This window comes from Abrus precatorius, unplaced genomic scaffold, assembly GCF_003935025.1.
Source record: "Abrus precatorius isolate BTA unplaced genomic scaffold, Abrus_2018 Scaffold11, whole genome shotgun sequence".
Lineage (NCBI taxonomy): Eukaryota > Viridiplantae > Streptophyta > Magnoliopsida > Fabales > Fabaceae > Abrus > Abrus precatorius.
In genome coordinates, this window is record NW_020874303.1 from 28532185 (window position 1) to 28556014 (window position 23830).

At 33.9% G+C, this 23830-nt stretch overlaps 5 protein-coding genes across 9 annotated transcripts; 2 read left to right on the forward strand and 3 right to left on the reverse strand.

The window, feature by feature from the left end:
* Positions 1-747: 747 nt before the first annotated feature.
* LOC113855984 (putative leucine-rich repeat receptor-like serine/threonine-protein kinase At2g24130) lies at positions 748-1983 on the reverse strand. The gene has a single exon (XM_027487613.1). It carries the CDS (start codon positions 1981-1983, stop codon positions 748-750), a length of 1236 nt encoding a protein of 411 aa, XP_027343414.1.
* Positions 1984-2849: 866 nt separating this feature from the next.
* Positions 2850-7215, reverse strand: LOC113856591 (B-box zinc finger protein 24-like). Its single transcript, XM_027488469.1, has 3 exons — positions 4989-7215; positions 3958-4254; positions 2850-3429 (listed from the first exon to the last, which is right to left on the reverse strand). The coding sequence occupies exons 1-3, from the start codon at positions 5169-5171 to the stop codon at positions 3190-3192; spliced, it is 720 nt and encodes a 239-aa protein (XP_027344270.1). The 5' UTR covers positions 5172-7215; the 3' UTR covers positions 2850-3189.
* LOC113856588 (protein ENHANCED DISEASE RESISTANCE 2-like) lies at positions 6530-11229 on the reverse strand. Of its 3 annotated transcripts, none has more exons than XM_027488466.1 (4): positions 11128-11229; positions 9581-10539; positions 8787-8826; positions 6530-6625 (listed from the first exon to the last, which is right to left on the reverse strand). In XM_027488466.1, coding segments are annotated over exons 2-3 (951 nt in total). In that variant the 5' UTR covers positions 10531-10539; positions 11128-11229; the 3' UTR covers positions 6530-6625; positions 8787-8825. The 3 variants fall into 3 exon arrangements, with proteins under 3 accessions (XP_027344267.1, XP_027344268.1, XP_027344266.1); XM_027488467.1 differs by lacking the exon at positions 11128-11229 and adding an exon at positions 10783-10954; XM_027488465.1 differs by lacking the exon at positions 6530-6625 and having other exon boundaries at positions 8358-8826.
* Positions 11230-13031: 1802 nt separating this feature from the next.
* LOC113856594 (protein STRICTOSIDINE SYNTHASE-LIKE 13) lies at positions 13032-14729 on the forward strand. The gene is made up of 4 exons (XM_027488474.1): positions 13032-13405; positions 13579-13863; positions 13971-14138; positions 14330-14729. The coding sequence occupies exons 1-4, from the start codon at positions 13032-13034 to the stop codon at positions 14727-14729; spliced, it is 1227 nt and encodes a 408-aa protein (XP_027344275.1).
* Positions 14730-15340: 611 nt separating this feature from the next.
* LOC113854751 (electron transfer flavoprotein-ubiquinone oxidoreductase, mitochondrial) lies at positions 15341-23642 on the forward strand. Of its 3 annotated transcripts, XM_027485945.1 has the most exons (20): positions 15383-15446; positions 15573-15797; positions 15907-15983; positions 16083-16189; positions 16789-16870; positions 16943-17051; positions 17433-17479; positions 17581-17655; positions 17876-17992; positions 18872-18940; positions 19703-19831; positions 20402-20504; positions 20781-20905; positions 21356-21405; positions 21523-21589; positions 22269-22348; positions 23124-23252; positions 23349-23415; positions 23483-23575; positions 23610-23642. In XM_027485945.1, the coding sequence occupies exons 1-19, from the start codon at positions 15383-15385 to the stop codon at positions 23564-23566; spliced, it is 1806 nt and encodes a 601-aa protein (XP_027341746.1). In that variant the 3' UTR covers positions 23567-23575; positions 23610-23642. The 3 variants fall into 3 exon arrangements, 2 of the variants coding, with proteins under 2 accessions (XP_027341745.1, XP_027341746.1); XM_027485944.1 differs by having other exon boundaries at positions 15341-15797; positions 19739-19831; XR_003502791.1 differs by lacking the exons at positions 22269-22348; positions 23483-23575; positions 23610-23642 and having other exon boundaries at positions 15341-15797; positions 19739-19831; positions 23349-23406.
* Positions 23643-23830: the final 188 nt, after the last annotated feature.

The window sequence follows — 23830 nt, forward strand, 5'->3', positions numbered from 1 at the left end:
TGTGGCCCATTATACCAGATCAGGCCCATAATGGTCCAGATTACCAAAAGAAAGAGAATATTAGTTTTAGTGTATTAGGTAATTTGAAAAAGTTATTCATAATGGAAGACCTGAAAAGAACAAGGAGAAATGAAAGATATTCATGATGCCATCCGATTTCAAGAAATGCAAGTACCTCGTAATTAAAAAAGTTGAATAAAAAGCTTCGTGGTTTAACATCATTTTATTTTGTGAAAGCTCTCTTTATTATGGTTTATAATCTCATTTTCTAGACTCCTCCATGCATGACCCAAAATAGGTATGATTTTCTCCCCTAATAATTAAGGGTGGAGTAATAAATTATTATTAGGATATTAGCCTATAAGATCAATGAAAGTCCATAAAAAAATGAAAACGTAACTATATTAAAGAAAAGTCTCAACTTGGATTTGACCACATAGTAACCGGTTTATCAAGATGAGTGATTGCAAAGTAATTTATCTTTTTATTAAGCCAAACCAAGTATGGTTAAGCAAATAACATTATTTTAAAAGCATGTAAAAATTAAATTGGACATGGCGTGATTAAAAGCGCTTTCAAATGAATGTAACACAAAATCATTGTTATGCTCACAAAAATTTATTTGCTATTCGGATACAAGTATTAATTATCTGAGCACGCGATTAGGATGAACACTTGATTTGCTTATTGTTGATTGTGTTTTATATATCATTTTCACAAGATTGAACAATGAATATTGGACCAATGTCACTGGTTGTGTTGCCCGACACATTCTGTAGCTGCTCTTTGTCCTCCGTGGCAAAGAAGAACATTTGAGGGGCACTTGAGGCAATTGTTAGCAAGGCTACCTCTAAGGTTTGTTGCATGAGTAAACTCTGATGGAAGATTTCCTGTGAGAAAGTTGTGATCTAAGTACAATCTTTTCCATGAAGTTTGAACTTTTGTTCCATATTCCTTAGGAATGACACCAGAGAATTGGTTGTTCGATAAATTGATTGAAGTCAAGTTGGTGAAAGTCACCAAATTCACTGGCAAATGACCTCTCAAATGGTTCCCTTGAGCGTCAAGCACTTGAAGCCTTGGCCCTTGAACAGAATAATTGATGACATCCAATGTTGTGAAGCGGTTGAAAGAAACATTGAGATGAACAACCCCTCTTAAGGAGAGGATATCCCTGTTGATGGCACCTGAAAGCCTGTTATCACTCACATCTAACCATTTGAGGTGTATGAGACCCTTAAGGGGTGTTATGTGTCCTGAAAGTATGTTATGATGGAAATACATGTTTCTCAAACTCAATGGAAGATTTGGAAGATCCCCATAAAACTGGTTAACACTAAGGTCTAATGTGTTAAGTTGCCACAACCCTGTGAGGTTTGGAATTCTACCTGCAAATCCATTGTTTGATAATCCTAAGTAGGTTAAGCTTCTCAATCCAGTGATATCTGTGGGAATTAATCCTGAGAGCCTGTTTCCTGAAACATCTAAATATTCAAGCTTTTTGAGTTCACTGATTTCTTGGGGAATGGCTCCAGTGAAAAAGTTCTGTGAAATGGTGAGTCTTGTTAGTTTTCTTAATTTGGCAATGGTTTCTGGTATTGGACCCCGGAATTTGTTGTGGTTGAGATTGAGTACTGTTAGTTCTGTGAGGTTCCCAATAGCTGGTGTTAAAAATCCTTCATAACCCATGCCATTGAGATCAAGTGCTGTTACTCTACTAGGGGACTCATCTAGAGGCATGTTGCACAATATTCCTAGGAATTGTGAGCCTGTGCTTTCACATGGGTCAACTGTGAAGTCCCAGCTGTTGAGATAGGAAGATGGGGTGACTGAGTTGGGATCAATGGCACGTTTTATTTCTCTAAGGGCAAGAGTATCCACTTCAAGGGTTGATGAATGGATATGTGATGGCATGATGCATAGAATTATGGTTATGATGGAAAAGAGAGAAAAAAAGATTTTAGAATGTATTCTTTTGTCCATCATCTGAGAGAAAATTGGGTTATTTTCTGATGTTGTTTGTTGATATGAATTTCCAAATCCATCTTTATAAGACCCTGGTGGCATAGGTGACCTGCTGGAGAGCCAAGAACTTAAGTCATTTACAATAGAAAAGAATTATTTTCTCAATAACTAAAGCCTCGGGCCATGCCAAGAACTTGGCCTACCTAGATACAAATCATAAAGATTAAGCAGATGAACCTACTTAACTTTGAACACAACTCCTGTAATCTTGCTCCATTTAGAGAATTTTGTGCAAAGATTTTTTCCCCTAATAATGGCCTTATATATATATATATATAAAACTTTTTTTTTTGCTAAATTACAATATTTAGTATTACAATTTCACTACTTGAAAGCAAGAAGTGCCCAAATTTAAGTGTAATATCATAACTTCATATTTAAATATTAAACAAAATTTAGGTATAATATTGTAAGTGTTTAAGTGTTATTTTTTAATTAAATCTGAAGTTTTATCTTAATAATTCATGTTGACTTTTAATATTTAACTTATCCAATTAAAACTTATTTTAATTGAATAGTAATATAAAAAAATTTATGATACTATGCTTAGATTTTATTTTTAAACATTAACACAATCAATTTTAATAACTTCATATTTTGCTATGCTTATCTACCTTATTATAATCTTAACTGTTAATTTTTAATCAATAGCTTTATATTATATATTTTAATATTTCACATTAGATGAATAAAATTTGAACTCGTTAATCTTGCTCCATTAGTACTAGAATAATATGAGCAACGTTGTTTTGTCAAATATGCACTCTACCACCATTTATGTGGCTCCTAATGTAGTTACTGTACCTCGCATAGCTACGGTTATTCATCTAGAATATGGCACGTGATGTCGTGCAAACATCTGAATTGTGAAAAGAATGTTGGTACCTTTAACGATTCACTTTTGTCTTATAGGAGTTCAATCATTGTTCATAACATCTGAATTATGACAATAATGGTACACAGGACAAACGTGCTTCGAAACATTCGGAATGCATACAAACAAAATGATTTTAATCATCTCAAAACGTCCCTGTCGATGATGTATGAATGAATATACAACACATTAGACATGTCTGTTTGGAATAATGTATTTTGGAAAAAATAATTATTTTCCCGTATTTAATCTTTGTCAACATGCATGCAACAGCCCATATGGCTATGTTCTTAGCCAAGATCAGGCACAGTAAAGTACTCATCATCATCATCATCATTTAGGACTTCAATCCTTGGCTTTTTGTAGGAAATGTAGGACTTGGAGGTTCTGTACGAGGCAATATTGCTGCTATTATGAGTTACTGGAAGCTGAGGGACTTCAGCTGCTGATAGGGCTTCCGGAGTAAATTGTTCACTGAAAAGACCAACATCTGGCAGCCATTCCAGCTCTCCAAACTGCAGGGGCTCCTTCTGAGCACAGTAAAAATATGGAGTTATAAGATATTACAAGGCAAGAAGCTCATCATAATTAAGTAGCTAGTTAAATAGTTATCAAGGCCAGGATAAAAATTTCACTATCATTAGCCCCTCAAAAGAATAATGTGCAGTTTAAAATATGAAAAAAGTATTAAAAATCAAATAAAACTGAAATCAAGTCTGAGTTTAATACAAAGTTATTCATTAACATACTGCTACCTAATTATTCAATAAACATAACTAGCCTCTGCCTTGGTGATTCTTTCATATGCTTGATTATGTGCGGGCATGTGTCAAAATAAGTATATAGGCACAAAACAAACATTTAGACAGCACCAGTTGAAGTAAAATTCTTCAATGTATTATTCCATATGGTAGTAGTTCAAAGATGTTGTCCATAGGGACAACAAATGGCACATTTAATGCTGCTAACATCTTTCAGCTATAACACTCTAATTACTAGGTTAAATTGGCTCATCTCATATATGCAAGTCCAATTATTATGAAATAAAGCTGTCTTACTTTCTCAGGTGATTCAAAGCCTGTTAATTCCAATAAGTCATCAACAGCCCAAGAGGATGTGAAGCTAGGCACTTGCTGAGAAGGAACTTTTGTGGAAACTTGTGCGTTCCTATTAGGAGGCTCCAGTTGACTTTTTTCATTGTCCCTGGTGCAAGTAGAATTCAAGGCCACTTGGATACCAGTTGCAAGGAAGCGCTGGTGGTTAGCAGAAAGGCTTCCAGCTGAATGAATTGGTTCATCACAATCCTGACAGAAGAGTGCTCTGTCTTCAACACAAAATATGAAAGCTGCCTTATCCTGTTGATACATACATGTAGGAGAAAGGAAAGAACAAAATGAGCAATAATTATAGGAAAATAGCAATTAGAAAGCAACATTTTCAGGGATCTGGATTCAGTGCAATTGAAAAGGGTGCTATTGGTGTAGTTGAACGCAGAGTATTGATAATTTGGTAGAAAGTCTTTTTTTTTAATGTTTTTTAGAAACAAAAATAAGAATTCTACACTTTTTGTTTAAATACATTCAACTGGAAAAAAAAAGGGCTTATTTCACTGCTAGTGCTTTTGCTTTGAATAACGTAGTAATTGGCAATGATCATAAGATTTTAGTTAGAATGGTATAGTGGCGTTAACATTTTTATTTGTAACAAGCTCAAATGAAAGACAACGATATATTTTTTTTGTTAGCTAGTTCTATCACAAGCATGTTCAAAAATTTATTTTACATACATTTGAAACTCGTGGCTTTCAACATTTGCAGAAGCATAACGGAAAATCAGAGGATTAAACCAATAAAATATAAACTGCATATATATATATATATATTATATATGTATGTATATGAAATCAAACGCGATATATCCATATTTTACATAAATTGTAGCCAAAATTAACACAATATAACTAGGATGATAGTAGTTTCTCAAGTCCAAACAAGTATTGGAAAATTGGCATAATAAAACCATCTAAGCACAATAATTTATTGAAAGAGTACTTTATGACAAGAAAAAACTAGAAATTTGAGGTGCATACTTGGCAAATGTCACATTTTGGAAACTTGTTTGATAGACATTGAAGAAGAAGCCTCTGGTGCTTGCTTGCAAGCTTGTTTGCAGCATGAACTTCTACGTCACATTTGGCACACAAAGCAGCCTCGTCCGCACAACAAATCACTGTTGCCGGAGCTTTCTCACACACATCACACTGAATTTTCATGTTAATTTTTTTCTTCCTTCTTTAGACCAAAATCTCAAGAGGTTATTAGAACATGTTCCAAAGGTAAGAACAAAACAATAATGAACATAACATTTGAAGTGCTAAAACAATTGGTAATTAATGTATGAAGAAGATGTTTGAAGCAGAAAAAGAAGTGATTGGATGAGATTTCAAAGAGGGTGAAGAAGCTAAGATAAGGATTCAGATGTTGCGTATGGGTCTAGGGAAGGACAATTAAAACAACACGGGTTAGTGGGTCACCTTGTTATACGTGTGTGGCTGTGGAGGCATCAAAAGAACTAAGCAATTAAGCATGTTTGAGTGGCCACTGTATTTTCTAGATATTCTAGAATTGTATGAACAGCTTAGATGTGCTACACTTTCTTGCATTTGACTTTGCGGTCACCAAATTGCCATATCCAGTGCTTTCTAAATTGTTGGGTGGAGAGTGGAACGAATAATTGTCAAACTCAAGAATCACATGGCCATAGTTTTATAACATTTTTGTTTAAAAAGTGTGATTGATTTGTCTCTTTTAAATTACTAATTCCTTATAATTTAAGTTTTACTTTTATATAGAATAATAAAATCCCTAACGACATATCTTAATGTAATTTTTATGGTACCTACCTGTACTCTTATTCAATATATTTAAAAACTTTTAAATTTACATGAATTATTTTAACCTCAAATTTTTTTCAATAATTACTTTTTTTTAGTTAATTTTTTCCAGAAATTTTAGTCGCTTATACTATCAACTTAGTTAAGTTCATTTTTATATCTAGATTTTTTTTTTTGAATATCAATTAATTATATTTACTTAAATCTAAAATTACTTGAAAGTAGCACAAAATACTCGCTATTTATTCTCTTTAAAAAGCTGAAATTTTGAATGATTCTAAAATAGACTAGTGCTTAATGGAAAAAGAAAAGAAAAAAAAAAAAGAGAATGGGACAGATATTTTAGATACACACATTCAACCCCACAAATATCCTAGGCAGCATTTCAGCAACTAGGATTTAGGAGCGCATGATCCACACAACTTATTTAAAGTCATAGGTTGATAATTCTCTATCCTAAATAGCCACCATACGTCCACTTGTTTGTAATTACATAACCTCGGTTTTGTTCCACCATGGGATAAAACATCTTATGGTAACGTGAACAAAAAATTTTGAAGTTATTTTGACCCTAAAAACCTTGATACCAACCCTCCTCTTGGACAACCCTCGACGCATGCCCAAAACAACTCCCATGGCTGCTTCATTCACCTCCTTCACTGACTTCTTCAACTTTTCCTTAAAGCTCCCATTATTTTTTCTTTCCAAACTCAAATGGTAACTGTTTAGAAATGCTCTTCTTGCGTCCCAAAATTCGCGATCACGCCTAGACCACCCTCCATGATCAAGTTGTGGGTTATGTATGTGTGCTAGTTGGGGTGATTCATGAGAAGGTGCATTGGGGCAATTTGACATGAGGACGGGACGTACTTTAGAATGTCGCATTAGAAAAGGACAGAGAAATAATAACCATCAGTGTGGGATGGAGTGAAGAAAACAAAAGGGTTTATATAGTAACGGGTTGTTTTCATAAACTTAGATTAGTGGTTAAACCATAGAGGAAATTAATCTGTTTGGGTTGGTAGCTTGGTTACACCCAAGATTAGCAAAGCTCGAAGTTTGATGTGAAAAAAAAATTCTTCTTGAAATTGACACATAATTCACGAGAGTCTTTAATCGGTATATTTTTTCAATGGGTAATTTTAACCACCGTTGAATGGCAATGAATGCTCAAACTTGCAATGCAGTTTTCTTTCATGAACGAATTATGAAAGTCAGAAGTTGCTCTATTGGTTTTCATTTTTTTCCTGATATATAGTTTTATGATTAGATTTGGAATTTTATTCTCTATATGAAATAGCAACAGGGAGCTTGCAACTACAAACAGCAAAACCTGCGGCACCAAAATAGTTGCGAAGAAATCCAAGGGTAACATGAAACACGCTATCAATTACAATTAGTTGACTTCTAACTATCCACCTTAAGGATGTGATCAACGCACACACATCAATAAAGACTTAAATCAATAAGACTCTTAAGAATAAAGTAAGATAAAATCTCAAATTAATTATAAGCTATAAAAAATCTATAAAATCTCTCTTAAAAATCGAGCAACACTAAATTCAATATATATATATATATATATATATATATATATATATATATCTAAATGACCAGAATCATTATTTAAAATCCACCTTTTAATTACGTCAATAAATGATAATTACTAATAATTACACTTCATAACGCAGCCACTTTCCTTTTGTAGTTGAAAGAGAATAAATTCAAAGGGATCTGTAGATTGTTGATGATATAATATATATAGATTTTCTTTTTCCAGAAAAAGGAGACTTGTTTCGACACTTAGGGGTGATAATGCTTTCATTTTGGGGTTATAGAATGCGGTTGCTTAGAAGATGCAGAGATTACGAGTAGCTGGCAAATCGTACGATAAAATTGATGATGGATTATACATTTTCAACTAGTGTGTACGTTGCATTGTTGCCTGTAGGTTGATGCATTACATTTTGTGCTATTAATAGCACTGCTTATAATTAATTGACACACAAGCTGATGAAGTGATACAAACGTAATTAGTTGCATTTTATTGTCCATAGCTCGATGCATTAAATTTTGTGTTATCAATAACACTACATATGATTAATTGACACACACTTAATATTAACAATTACTGACTGCAGATATCAACTTCATAGTCATATTAATAACTTAAACATAAAGCAAACGTTAAGGATATTAGTTATTGAATTTTAAGTAATTTTTTTGTCTAAAAATGTTATTAATGTATTTTTTTTTATCAAAATTTATAATGCCGTTCAATGAATTTTAATAAAAAAAATTACTTTTAATTTCTTAATCAGTATCATAATAGTACTGATTGACAAGACCCTAAAGATTAAAATAAAATCTTTATCAAAACAAAGGCAAAACTAAAAGAACTTACAAAATTAAGCACCAAATAAATTATTTATTTTGCTAACGGCAAATTTCTTGAACATGTCCTTCCCCCTGTCCCACCCACAAAAACACAATATAGTAAAAAGTTTGTAAGCTTCAATTCTTAAGACCGGATTTAATAATATAAAAGTAATACCTTTTATTGAAAACAAAAATATTACATTGAAAATACAAAGTGTAATAAAAACATTTTTCAATAAATCTAATGCAAAAATGGTCTCATCAATCGGAAACTCAGAGAAATAATAGATTCATTTGTGTATTTAGACACATTTAAATTGCTAAAGGAAAATATGCATAATATCAAGCCTAAAAAGTTGAAGCAATTCTAATTCAGAAAAACAAAAAAAGAAAAAAAAAAGAAAAAAAAGATTTTAATTCGAGATAAAAGACTAATTTGTAAACTATAAACACTTTAAAACGATGTACATAATAATCCAGCCAGAAAAGAAAAAATGAGACCATTCTAATTTTCTAACCTTCTGTAGTCTTACAAAATACTACCATAGGCAAGAATTAAGTCACACAACAGATGCTCTAATCCAATCATAAAAAAGTGGCTAAAAGAATAATCACCTCAAATGAACCTTCATACCCGTCAATTGCTCCAGTATATCTGCAATCAATATCACGGTAGAGAAAATACAAAATTAATAAATCATGTAGCAAATAGGTAAAAGACCATTAAGCCCTTATGTACTCGGGACAACTAACTTCAATAGGCATATAAAGTCTAATATTTATACCTGGAAACCTGTTTTACGTATCAGTCAACTATTTATTATGCCCCAGGTCTTTTGACGTTATGTAGCATACAGATAAAGTCACAACTCACAAATGGAAGTAAAAGAACAGAAAAGAAAGAAAGTATGCTGTAATAGTTTGACGTGAATGACTATCAAGATCAATTAGAAATTCTAAATCAGACTAAATACATACAGGGCAAGTAATTGGGCTAGTGCTACAATGAAATATCATAACACTACTAATATACAAGCAAATATGTGAACCAGGAACAGAATTGATCTAACTTCTTCCCTCTCTACTCTGTTCAACTAAGAAATCATTTTTAAGTACATATGAGAAACCAAAAATTGCTGCACGTATGTTTCAAAGCCAGTTGTATTATCAACTAAAAAGAAGATTTATTAGATGTTTAAAATATACGCAGAGAAATAAACCTGTGCTCTCTCAGACACGGACCACTTCCCAATCCCTCTCTCCTTTTGTAAAAGGAAACGAAATAAAGGAAGAAAAAATCATGGGAAGTTGAGAAACAGAAGTTTATGCAGAGAATATTTAAATGGTGGACTTTGATGTCCAAAGCATCTGTAATAATAAAATGGTTATCATAACTACATAAAACTTACCAGTTCTTGACCTCAGTTGGACTATCTTTGTGATCTACTACATTTTTAGCATCATGTTTTGAACCAGAACTAGAGCCATCTTCTTGAGGACCTGAATGAAGAATGTTGGAAAATCCCTGTCCAATTGACTTCCACAATCTCGTAGGTAAAGATGTTTGTGAATTATCACAATTCATAACAGATGATGGCTCAACTGTTTTAGCTGAAGCTGGATCAAGGTCAGAAAATCTGAAAGCACCTAAAATTTTTTCCGGAAGCTCTGAATCAGCCTGGCTCTCAATAAGAAAAGCCAGGTCAACAGTAAGAGTTGAGATGTAACCAAATGCCAAATGAACTATTGCACTTGCAACCATGGAAGACCCGATATCAATATCCACTTCTAAGAAATTCTCCCCCACGCAATATTTACAGGAAAGGGCACGCCCAATTAGGCAAATAGCCTGCTCTCCAACAGCTTTTCTAACAATCCAAGGACCTTTTACAATGTTAGCAATCAACTTAAGCCTCGTGTTTCTGAATGCACTGTCACCTTTTAAGAAATTGTCCACTAGCGAACCTTCAGCAACTGGCTCTTTGGCTGTAAAATATGCAATGGCACTATAGTTGTCCTTGGTTGGGACTTGAATATTAAAGGCCCATACAAAGGGTTTATCATCTTCTGGAAACTCATTATCAATAACCTTCCTAACTCGACTATTTGGATTGTTTAATATCTCCCCAATTTTCACTGAACTTTTAACCCAATCAAAACCAAGTGGCTTGAGAAGATAATCACCAGCAGGAACCTTAACCCTTGTTGTAAAATACTCAGGGCCTCTGACCATGAATGCATCTCCAGGAGGGGTAGCCCAACCTTTTGAACAATTATCTGGCTCAAGATGCGGAACAGCTCCTTCAGATATTATCCTATCTATCCATTCAGATTCCTTTTTATCACCAACGCTGGCCATAAATGTGCCCTGCTTCTCAATGATAACAATATGAGCTTCATAGAAATGAAAATAAAATGGAAAGATGTATGATTACTGATATGATAACAAGATAAAATAAACAAGTATGCTGCTTGCACAATTTCAAAGTCTAAGCTTAGGTCATCCAAACTTCAAAGTTGTCCAAGCTTTGCCAAATACTAATAGAACTAAAAGAAATATCGGTCCTAAAATGGGAAGATGAAACTAGAACTAGACAAATTTGTCCCTAACAAAAGCTTCGCCCTGATTTGTAGCCCCAAAAGAGAAAGAGCTTATCCCCAATAGGCAAATACGACCAACAAAGGAAATGAAAAAAGACTTCAATTGTCAAAAGATTTCACCGATTGAACTCCTAGAGGGTTTTAAAATCTAAATTCACCATCATCATGGCTTTCCTTCAAATTGTGTTTGCATGATTTATCACCTCTCTTCTACGAACAAACAACAATTGTGGCATTCAGCAGCAAACTTAAATGCAGAGTGTATGTCCTAATTATGTTTGCATTGTATAATCCGAAAACGACAGTAAAATATCTACGAAGTAAAGTTAGAAATCAGAAGTAAAATAAAATATACCTTTCTGCAGAGTGAAGAAAAGAGAGGAAGAAAAACGGTAATCAGAACAGCGTTGTGTTGTGAACGAAGGAACTGAGGAAGAGCTCAAACTCGAAGCTTTTTCTTTTTCTTTTCCCAAAAATAAATAAAGAAAAGTACATTGGTAGCACAACCGACAAAGAGGCGTAAACCTCGACAATCGACGTCGTCCAGGCCCAAACTTTGTGGACTCGCCGTACCTCGTTACGTAATCATTTTTGCTTAATTCAATTTTTAATATTCATTTTCATACAGATTTTATTAATGTCGTTATAAACACAAAATGTAAAATTAATTTGAAATAATATAGGTCAAAATCATCCTTCAAGATTAGTTTCTAATTTACGCGATTGTTTTATTTGCGTTGATCCAAATGGGTATTTGATTTTAAAATTATAATGTCTATATTATTCATTTATGTCTTTTTTGTGTCATATGTGACCGTCCCGATTTGTTCATACCTTTCATTGATTGTTTTCGTAGACTTTCAGTTTGAAATTTTCATTTATAATTAAAAGGTTTGAGTTAAATATTAGAAACAAATATTTTCTTGAGAACACTTAAAGGTGCGATCGAAAAAAATAATTTAGAAACTCTTTTCAAGGAAACTAGGTCCTTGAGTCTTGTGTAAACTTATCGCTTACAATCTCCCAGAGCTGTCAAGAAAGAGTAAAGGTCCTTTCTATTTTCTATTTTTATAAGGATAAAGAACTTAATTATTGTCACAAAATTTGATAATTAATAAAAAAAAGTTGATTTAGATAGAGGATGCTTAATTATCTATACAAACTTTGAGATTTAGATAAATATTTTGATTTGGATAGTCCTTCTGAATTATGTCTCTTAAATATCTTCAAATTTATTCCAAAATATGTGGTAAAAGATTCCTTTTTTTTTTTTTCATAATTTTCCCTAACAATCTTCCAATAAAAACTCCTACCTACCCTAGTATATTCATCAAATTTGTTTCTTATATCTACATTAGTTATTTTCAAAACTTCTACTCTTTACTTTATCTCTTCAAATTCTTAATCGAGTAATAAATGGGAAGATTGCATGAAAATCAATCCGAAATATACCATAATGACACTAAATATACACATTTGGAAAAGGCTTGTTAGTGATATTCTTCACACCATTGCTGAAAATTGAACATTTCTTCACACCTCCGTAAGACATTGATTAAATAATCAAAACTAAATGTTTTTATTAAAAAAATACCATAAATGCACAATGTGATTATGTATGTCAAGGTTATGGAAAAAAATTCTTGGAGGAAGCTCGCATTTCATTTGATCAAATGCATATGTAGCCCGCGCATGCATCAATTAATTCATAATACACCAATGATTATTCTGTAGATATGGCCGAATCGGCTATTACATTGTGTCCTCAGAATTTAGCATTCTTTCGTGCATAGTCCGAAACTTCCGATACGAATCCATGGTAAAACAAGTTTCAAAATTAGTCCACCTCTTACAGACAAGACATTGCATTGACGATAAGGAATCTTATCATTCGTCACTGATATTTTCTGAAGAGCTTTATAATCTATACGGTTATGTTAATTTGTCTATTCATGAATCAGCACAGTGTCATGGGAATAAAAAACGACAACATTTTCAGCGAAGCAAATGTTGTTTTCCAGCGGAAGCCACAAAATGCGATCATCATGCACAACGATAGACAACCTACTCCTAACCTTAAATGCTGTCATGTGCAACGCATGCATGCTTTCAACTCCCAAACTTAACCTTTCAAATACGAAGCTCCACCAAGCCAAGTGCTTCTAGTTCTACCAAGTTAGACAATCAACATTGCACCTAACCTCTCGCTTTCTCTGCTTTAATTTCACAATCACATCAAATCAATACAACGTTCCATGCATGGAGAAGAGAAAATTACTACTGAAAGATGAAACCTTTCTCCAACACCCTTTTATCCTTGCTCTTGTTCTGGTTTTGGGTCTTGTTATGATGGACCCTTTTCATCTGGGTCCTGTAGCGGACCATGAATTCAGACCCGTGAAGCATGACATTGCACCATACCATGAAGTCATGAAGAGTTGGCCTAGGGACAACATAAGCAGATTAGGACTTTATGGGAAATCAGAATTCAAGAATCAAGTCTTTGGACCAGAGTCACTAGAGTTCGATAACATGGGTCGTGGCCCTTACACTGGTTTAGCCGATGGTCGTGTTGTTCGATGGATGGGGGAGGAACTTGGTTGGGAAACATTTGCAGTTGTCACATCTAATTGGTGACTATCACCAAAAGCTTACTTTATATTATTCTTTGACCCACAAAAATTATATAAACTCTCCAAATTCACATGCTATACAGCTAACATTATTATTCTATGTATGTGTAATATTAATCATGTTTCATGCTAATTATATTTGTACTTGGGTATTTTTGTGTCTCAATTTAAAGGACGGAGAAGCTTTGCTTTAGGGGCAATGATTCGACCACCGCCAAGCAATGGAAGCATGAGAAAACATGTGGGCGTCCCCTTGGGCTAAGATTTGACAAAGAGAGTGGAGATCTATACATAGCCGACGCATACTATGGCCTTCTCGTGGTTGGACCAAATGGGGGACTCGCTACACCATTAGCAACCCATGTTGAAGGAAAGCCCATTCTCTTCGCAAATGACCTTGACATTCACAAGAACGGATCCATCTTCTTCACAGACACCAGCAAAAGATACAACAGGGTGTAAGTACCATTCGACCATACACTAAATATATATATATATTCAGCATATACATTAATCAATGCACTCTCCTTATTGTTTTTAATGGATTTAAGGTACTTGTTTGCAGTGCGCACTTTTTTATATTATTGGAAGGAGAAGCTACTGGTAGGCTTCTCAGATACGATCCTCCAACTAAAACAACCCATGTTGTATTGGATGGCCTTGCTTTTCCTAATGGAGTGCAATTTTCTCTAGACCAATCCTTCCTTGTCTTCACCGAAACCACCAACTGCAGGTTAATTACTGTCCAAGCTAAAAAATAATGATAATTTGAAAATGAAATGTAAGATAAATAATGGTTGATTTCAAGTGTGTATATATATATGAAAGATGAATGTAAACAGACACACATTCTCTTATAATATGAGTGATTCTCAATTAATAATGTAACGCATGCACTGATTCCTAAATGGCATAATGACACAGGCTAATGAAGCTTTGGATAGAGGGTCCTAAAAGTGGAAGCGTGGAACTTGTAGCTGACTTGCCGGGGTTTCCAGACAACGTAAGAATGAACGGAAAAGGGGAATTCTGGGTAGCAATAGATTGTTGTCGCACTCCAGCACAAGAGGTTCTTAGTCATCATCCATGGTTGAGGAATATTTACTTCCGTTTGCCCATAAGGATGAGCTTGTTGGCCAGAGTGATGGGCATGAAAATGTACACTGTGATTTCACTTCTTGATCACAATGGAGACATTTTGGAAGTTCTTGAAGATCGACAAGGTCAGGTCATGAAGCTCGTCAGTGAAGTCAAAGAGGAAAAGGGCAAGCTTTGGATTGGAACTGTCGCTCATAACCACATTGCCACCTTACCTTACCCTTAATTATATTACTATACCTTTATTATATCCCCTCTACGCATTCGTTTCTCAGCCTATAGATATAGTCAAATGTACTTAGGATTAGGATTTCTATTAAATTAAACCGTCCAATATTATTGCATAACCCGCCTCCTACTCTCCGTGTGTAACAATATATTCATAATCATAATCAATAAGTTAGACTTTGCCTGCATGTGTAATTAGCCATGTTCTTAAGTTAATCATTAAAATTTGAGTTTTACTGATCGATGTATTAAAAGTATTATTTAAGAAATTTAAAAATATATATTAAAAACAGGTTGAATTACGTTAAAATTTATGTAAATATATTTATTAATTATATTTTTAGATACAAATTATTTACTTTTAATTAATATTTCTAAGACATTAGTTAATATTTATTATTTTATGACACGCTAAAAGAATGGATTAATTAATTAATGTTGGATGGAAAATTGGAACCGAATAAAAATCAGAATTACAACTTTGTTGGGAATATCAATTAATCAAAACTGGATAAAAAGTGATAAACTGGACACGTCAGGTGCAACGTGTTACTTATAAGCGATCACTGGTCACTTCTCGACTCTGTCTTTGAAATTGGAACGAAAAGTTGAATTGTATAAAACATTGGTAGCAGTGAATAAATGTGCACGATGCTAAAGTTTCGCTCTATCTTGTCCAAATCCAAATCCAAATCAAAATCAAAATCCATCATCAGTGGCAATCGTGTTCTTCCTCCTACTTTCACTACCTCCCAATTCGTTCACAACAACGTTACCAATCTCTACCTTCCCACTGATTCTTATTATTTTTTTTCTCGCCGCACGAATCCATATGCTCAAGCTGCTTACTCATTCTCTAAGCCTCCTGGATCCACACCTGCCAATTCTAGGGTTCCGGCTTCTCGGAGCTTCTGCACCGCCTCGGATAGGGACTCCATCGAGTACGACGTCGTTATCGTCGGAGCAGGACCCGCCGGCTTATCGGCGGCGATTCAGTTGAAGCAAATGTGTAACCAAAAAAACGCCGACCTCTCCGTGTGTGTCCTCGAGAAAGGTGCTGAAGTTGGTATGTTACGTGAACTTACTTGTTTCTCTTTTGGTTGAATTGAATATTAACTAATTGATACAAATGCTAGCAGCGATTGTCTTTGATTGTTCCGTGTTGTTGTGGTTAGGTGCTCACATTCTTTCTGGAAACGTGTTTGAACCTCGCGCATTGGATGAGCTTCTCCCACAGTGGAAGGAGCAAGAGGTGCGTTCTGTTTGTTTTTCTATGTCCGATTCCGTTACGAAGTGATTTCAAGTGCGTTTAATTCATAATTCGCTTTGAGGATTTATTTTTTATTTGCAGGCTCCGATTAACACTCCTGTTTCTTCTGACAAGTTTTGGTTTCTGACCAAGAATCGCGCAATTTCGCTTCCATGTCCTTTTAACAACAGAGGCAACTATGTAATAAGGTTTCTATGATAAATTGTTTTCATTTCATATGGCCAGAGGGTATAATTTTAACTTAACAAATTATGCTTTCTGCTGAATCAGTTGTTTGTCCTTTCCATATCTATTGGGCCTTGAATTTCTTACATATTCAGTTTTGATTTTTGCATCATTGACTGCTTAATCTTCTTTTCTGAAACTCTGATTTTATTTTCCCCTTGGAAATTGCTGTTTTTGGTTTCAAGCGTTATAATGTTTTGTTCCCAGTAAAAGCATTATTTTAAATTTTCATCGATCGGTTGGTCTGTGCCCATGGAAATCAAAACTTCTGGAGACTGTACTCGGATAAGGTTGCAAATTTAAATTTTAACATGGAGAATATACCAGAAATACAATTTGTGATCTGTCTTTGATGACTTGAAGTTCTAATCACTGAAGATATTTCTAATTTTTAAAATTTTCTGTCACATTCTTGCTAGTTGATGCAAAATTGAACATACGAAGATACTTTTTCTCCCATGATAAGATGCATGTTCAGTTCCGTGTTTATTTTTCTATGCTTTTTCTTCATACATATTTTTTCCACTTTGAAAAGCTTCTTATTTTGGACTATTGGTTACAGTCTAAGTCAGTTAGTACGTTGGTTGGGAACAAAAGCTGAAGAGTTAGGAGTGGAAATATACCCAGGATTTGCTGCTAGTGAGGTGTTTCTGCTTTCTCTTGAATGCTTTTTTTTCCCTAAAAATAGTTGTTTATGGATGATTTTTCCTGGCCAGATATTGTATGATGCAAATGAAAAAGTTATTGGTATTGGAACTAATGATATGGGAATTTCAAAAGATGGTTCAAAGAAGGAGAATTTTCAACGTGGTGTCGAGGTCAAAGGTTTTGTTTTACGTGTTTCTTTTTCTTGTACATATGTTTATGTGCATTGACCTAATGGGATAAGGCTTAGTTGTTATTGTTGTAGGTTTATATGCATTGTCCTATTTAATGCTGAACTTGACTACTATTTGGATCAATGGTTGGTTGTCCAAATATTTGTTATAATGTGATCATTTTGAGAATTCAGGTAGCAAACTTTTATTGACGTGTCAGGACATGCTGAACTTGTTCAATTCTATGCGTCCCTTATAAGCTGTGTATCATACATATATTTGTAAAAACTAATGAAATAAATTTATGTCTTTGCATATAGTTATTCAAATCTTTCTAAGGCTTAGTTGTTAACTTTATATAACTTTATAAATATTGAATCACATGTAGGTCGCATAACACTTTTGGCTGAGGGATGTCGAGGATCAATATCAGAGGTTTGAAAATCAAATTTTAGGATTGAACAGCTTCAAGGTTTTCCTGTCAATTAATGTTTTGATTGCAAGGCCTCCAACCCTGATACCTGTTTTTCTTGCAGAAAATAATGAAAAAGTATAACCTAAGGGAGAAAGGAGGTGCAGAACATCAGACATATGCTTTGGGAATTAAAGAGGTATCATAATTCGTGGGTCCTAACAAAATTTTTCAATTTTATTTTTTTCATCTTCATTTTTTCCTAAAACACTGCAGTTTGTCACGATTGTGCATAATTATTCAGTCAGTGTATACAAGATTTTTTTATTGATGATTGTGCTAATAACTGAAGATTTTGGATGTTTTCTTTTAACTTTTTTGGTCACTATCACTTAGTTTATGTAACATAATACTCTTAGGTTTGGGAAATTGATGAGGAAAAGCACCAACCTGGTGCAATAATCCACACGTTGGGATGGCCCTTGGATCGAAAAACATATGGAGGATCTTTTCTGTATCACATGAAAGATAAACAGGTTTCTTCCACCCTTCAAGTGTTTTGGAATTTGTGTCCATTTTGGACTGGACTTGTACAACCTTACAAAAGAGAGAACAAATGGAATTCGTATAAACTGATTATGAGTTCAAATTTTATTGTATATATATATATTGTTTTATTAATCACTGTTTTTTACTCTATATGCTGCCTCTGCATGTGGATTTTTAGTTGCAATAGCTAATATTGATCTTTCTTGCTTGCCATTTGAAATAAAATTTAAGGAAAAAGGTACATGTATGACTGCACACATTTTTTGGCTGACTTTCAATTTTTGGATCTTTGTTCACTTGGAAATTTTATAATGATATAGTTCCAGTTGGGAGAGTAAACGATAGTTTTCAGCTGACTTCAAATTTTTGGATCTTGGTTTTGAAATTTTATAATAATATAGTTCCAGTTGGCAGAGTGAGTTAGTTGCCTACCCTATATGATGAATGTTGTTTTATTGCAAGCTTTATTCTGTGCTTCACATCTGAAATAAATGCTACATAAATACAAATTTAGCACAAAACTAACCTCACTGATGTTCTCCAACTTGTTTTAATCCATTTACTTGCACATTTTTATATTTGAATTCAATCTCACTACTAAATGATTGCTCATTCCTGGAAGATGCATAAAACCACTGTGGAACTTATTGATATGTTTCAATTTGATGAACTCATTTATCACTTCTTCATGGTTTTCTTTTCATACCTGGTATCATCTCATATCAAGTTATTGACTCATCACATGCATTAATTTTGGCAGACTTTGACTGAACTATACAAGTTCAACTTTTCTCACTAGTTTTTTCATTAACTTTTGCTGACCAATATATTCTTCATTTCAAGAGTTCCATTTACCATTGTGACAGATATCTATAGGCCTTGTGGTTGCCTTGAACTATCAGAACCCTTTCATGAATCCTTTTGAGGAATTCCAGGTAAATTTTCTTTTTCTTATGATATGTTTAAAGTACATATTTAAAAATTGTTCCTGTCACCTGTCAATTGTAAGTTCTTTGGTTTAGATCTTGCTTGGTATTTTTTGAATGTGGAAACAAAAAAGGAAAGGGCAAGTGTTTTCAGAACTGCCAAACAAACAGAACATTTTCTCCTTCTCCCCTCCCCCCCTCCTCCCCTCCTCCCTTCCCCGGCAGTTAAGTGTCATATAATATGACAAGTCATTTATACATTTCTTCTGAGGTGATTTTTCCATTTTCGCATAAGGTGTGACTTTTCTAATATATGCATAATTCCTGGATTTGTGATATTTCGTCTAAGTTGGTTTTTCCATCTTTCTGTGATGTTGGTGTATGTGTTTCCTTGGATGCATCTGTATTTATGCAATTGATATGTATGAAATTGTTGGATGATGTCTATCTGAGTTTTTAAGGTACACCTTGTTCCTCCCACTGAACACTGGAACAGTATGTGTGTTTAACCTGCCACGCCACTTCCTATATTTCTTCAGTTGGTTTTCCTATCCTTGTTTGCAATAGATGTGTCTATTTTCTAATATACATGCATATTTATCCAATTCATATGAATTAAAAATGAGTATTTAACTTGCCTAATTCATCAATTATGTTTGGTTCATTTTGTAAAACTTTTGCTGGTTGGTTGTGTTAATCTAAAATCTGTTTAAGTACTAATATTCTGAATTCCTGATCCCTCCTCTTGTTCCATATCTTCTTTGTTCCTTCTTTTTCCTCTCCCTTGTGTCTCTCTTGGCTCATCAGAAACTTAAGCATCATCCTGCAATCAAACCATTTCTGGAAGGTGGAACTGTTATCCAGTATGGAGCTCGCACTTTAAATGAAGGCGGTTTTCAGGTATATTAACAATAATAATTCTTTTTCTTGTCTGCAATCAAGGGGAGAATGAAAGAATGCAGAGAAAATTCTCTTTATGTCCCACAAATTGCCAGTCTCATCTTAAGGTGTTGTGTTATAGGTTTATTGCAAAAATGAAGTGCTTTTAATGAATACCTTCTAACTTCAAAGATTTCTAATGTCTAATTTTGTGGTATTTAGTGGGTCATTATGAATTTAAGATTGGAAAAATCCATGGACTTCAAAGCATAAACACTAAAAAACAGTCATGAACATTACAATGCAGAAAAATTTTAATTGTCCAAGTCCAAGTACTTTTGAAATGTTGCGTTGTGTCTGATACCAACAGCTTTCTTTTTGGAATGGTTATGCTTCATGTAAGGTTGGTTGTTGTCTTTGTTGTTGATAGAGAAATCATATCCTTGAAGAGCTAGTTTTTATAGAAGGGAGGCTAGATCTGTTGTTTGTTATCCTACTAATCATTTGATTGCCTATTATTTGCTAAGGTGTATTATTTCCTTACTCATTACACATTATACAAATACAAATGTGATTCTAGTTAAATTTCAGTCTATCCCATATCCAGTTTTTCCTGGAGGAGCAATTATTGGATGTTCAGCTGGCTTCATGAATGTGCCTAAAATAAAGGGAACTCACACAGCAATGAAATCAGGTAGAGGCTTACTCCGTATCACTCTGTTGATTTTTCATCATATTGCTTTGGTAAATATAGTTTCAAATTACAGTGTTCCGGACCTCCCATATTAATATATATAATCACTTTTTACATTCATTAGCATTTGACATCTCAGCTGTTTCGCTTGTTAAGTCAACCCATGAATTTACTCTTAACCATAGTTGGACATACAAAGTTGTGATATCTCCATGTGATATGCAAATAGTAACATTTCAAAATTACTATCACATATACTTAATATTTCTTTTGTAGGAATGCTTGCAGCTGAAGTTGCATTTGGTGCACTTAATGAAGGTCTAGATATGGATTTGTATTGGGATGCTTTGAGGAATTCATGGATTTGGGAAGAACTATATAAATCTCGGAACTATAGACCAGTTAGTGAAGCAATTTATTGCCAATTTTTTTTTCCTCTCTGTTACTTGTAGAATAACTAATTTTTTATTTTCTGGTGATTTTTCCTTCCATTTTGAAACCTTAAACTGACAGGCCATCGAATCTCAATACTATATATCAGTTTGCTAACTTTAGAATAAGTTATATTGTCAGAAATGTAAGGTTGCAATAGGTGGCATGGCTAATTAAAACATAAACCGCCAATCTTACTGGAATAAATTTATAGGTCTTATTTTTATTAAACATATGGGCAGCTTGATCTGGCAAATTACATGTTAGAATTTTGCATGCAGGACAAAAGCATGATATTAATGACTAGATATCGTTCGATCAGATAACCCCCATACTTTTCCTGATTCATTTATTGAAGTGGAAAAATATGATATATTTTAGCTTGCCTAATTGTTATATCATAATATCTTTTATTGTAGGCCTTTGAATATGGACTTATCCCAGGAATGGCCTTAAGTGGTCTGGAACAGTAAGATCTAACTTTTCTCATGGGTTCTATCTTCATCATTCAAACACAGGAGACTAGTTTTTCCTGTAATTCCTTTCTTGTCTTGAGACTTCACTTACCTTGTGCTATTCCTATCAGTTACATACTCAAGGGGAGACACCCATTTACCTTGAAGCATGGTAAACCTGATCATGAAGCTACAAATGTAAGAAATATTCAAGAAATTAAGTGACACGCACACACACATCCACACAAAAAGTGTAGGTTTACTTTCGTTTCTGTGGAAAAAGTAATTGTAATGCAATTTATGATATTTAAATCTTCAAATAATGAGGGATATTTTCCCAATGTTTCTTTTAACATTTTATTCTTGCGGCTCCCCCAGGGTCTTCTACTCTGTTTATCCCTGGAATAATTATTATTTAAATAATTTATTTATGTGCATCTAATTTTTTATGGATTATTTTGTTTTCATCTTGTTTCACCTTGAGGGCACATGTTCAATGCAAATAGGCTTGACATGGAAAACAAAGAAATTACTAATAAGATATCAAGAGTAAGATTGTTAATTTGTCATTATAGATATATGCTGGATGGAATAAAGAGGGCAGGGTTCTTTGGTAGTGAGCAATGTATGCTATTATTTGTTACCAATGGTTGGAGAAGAATGTCATTATATATGTATATATATATGGCATAAAGCATTTTTGTTGGTTCCATCATAAAGGCTATTTTAGAAGCATTTCTTTATTGAGTATGCTGAGTTTTGTGAGATTTGCTTATTTGATATGTTTTTCTTGTTTGTTCTCCAATAATAACAATATATAGCCTTTTGAATGTCGGTGCATTTTTTTAAAAATTTTTTTTGTGGTCATTTTATGCAGGCTGCACAGTTGCATTCTCCAATTCACTATCCAAAGGCTGATGGTGTCTTGTCATTTGATGTACCTACCTCTCTGCACAGGTTTTGGAACATTAATTCCCTCCTGTTGCTTACTGTTGAGAGTTGAGACGAGTGATCATTTTTTATGGGGAATTAAACCAGGGTAGGGGGAGCAAGGTTGTCTAAGATTTAGGTTTTAAAATAGGCATAAAGTTGCATGGTTCGAAAAAGTGTTGCATGATTAGAAAAAGTGAACGAAAAGAGAGAGCAATTGCTCAGTGAGCATAGACAGGTGGTGGAGGAAAGATTGAGATAAGAGGAGAGTACTCAAACTGAAATCCAAATACATCCTAATTTTGTAGGTAAAGACCAACAAACTGTTATTTCCCAAATAATCTGACATAATATTGTCTCTGTTTCTCATAAATATAATACAGTTTATGTTTCTTCATCCACTTCATCCTGCACAGATACGAAAATGATAGCTTTTAGGAGCCATGTTAATTTTTTTGTCATAAGAATTGCCTTTGTGGGTCTCTCCTTTAGGGTAAGTGGTAGAATGACATGTTCTATTAGAAGAATATTATCCAATTAGAGGATAAACTGAGTATGCATTATGGAAAGTTTCACTGTGTAAGAACCACATTTAGTTATATAAGATGGCACTTCATTTTATGTGAATTTATTGTGAATGAAGAGTAAAATCAATGTTTACTAATTTATGTAGTAGTAGTTTGTGTCAGCTTTTCTGTTTAGGACTTTGATAAATAATGATGGAAATTGTTGATTTATTATTCGACATAGTTTGCAGCTCATATCCTTGCTTTATAGGCATTTATATTTAGTTTCTTCACAGGAGCAATACAAATCATGAGCATGATCAACCTCCTCATCTTCGTTTGAGAGACCCAAAGATTCCTGAACTTGTAAATTTACCAGTGTATGCTGCACCTGAATCGCGATATTGTCCTGCACGAGTATATGAGTAATGCCTACTTTCTGCAGCTTGGTTTCTGAAAGGATTTTCTGTTTTTGAATCATTCCTTGATTTATTTATTTTTTATGTCTTTCTCAAATATAGGTATGTTGCAGATGAGCAGAATCAACCGAAGTTGCAAATTAATGCACAAAACTGCTTACATTGCAAGGTAATTTTTTTATACATTTTTTTTGTATCCTACATTGTTTAATACATTTTGTTATTATGATATTCAGGCTTGTGATATCAAAGATCCAAAGCAAAACATTGAGTGGACAGTGCCTGAAGGGGGTGGAGGTCCCGGATACTCAGTCATGTAGATCCAGAAAGTAGTCAGAATTGACATCTTTGATGTTGATACATTGCAGCGTTTGTATTATTATCCGTTGCCCCTATACTTTCTTAGCCACCGAACCCCCCACTACGCCCACAAACACAAAAAGGGGAAAATTATATTGGAAATGCTTTTTGGTTGAAATAAAATATATTGGAGATTACTCGTCATACAGTCAACAAACGTTACGTTTTTCACTTGGCAGCTATTTCAAAAATAGTGTTTTAGACGTCCTAAAAATTAGTAAACT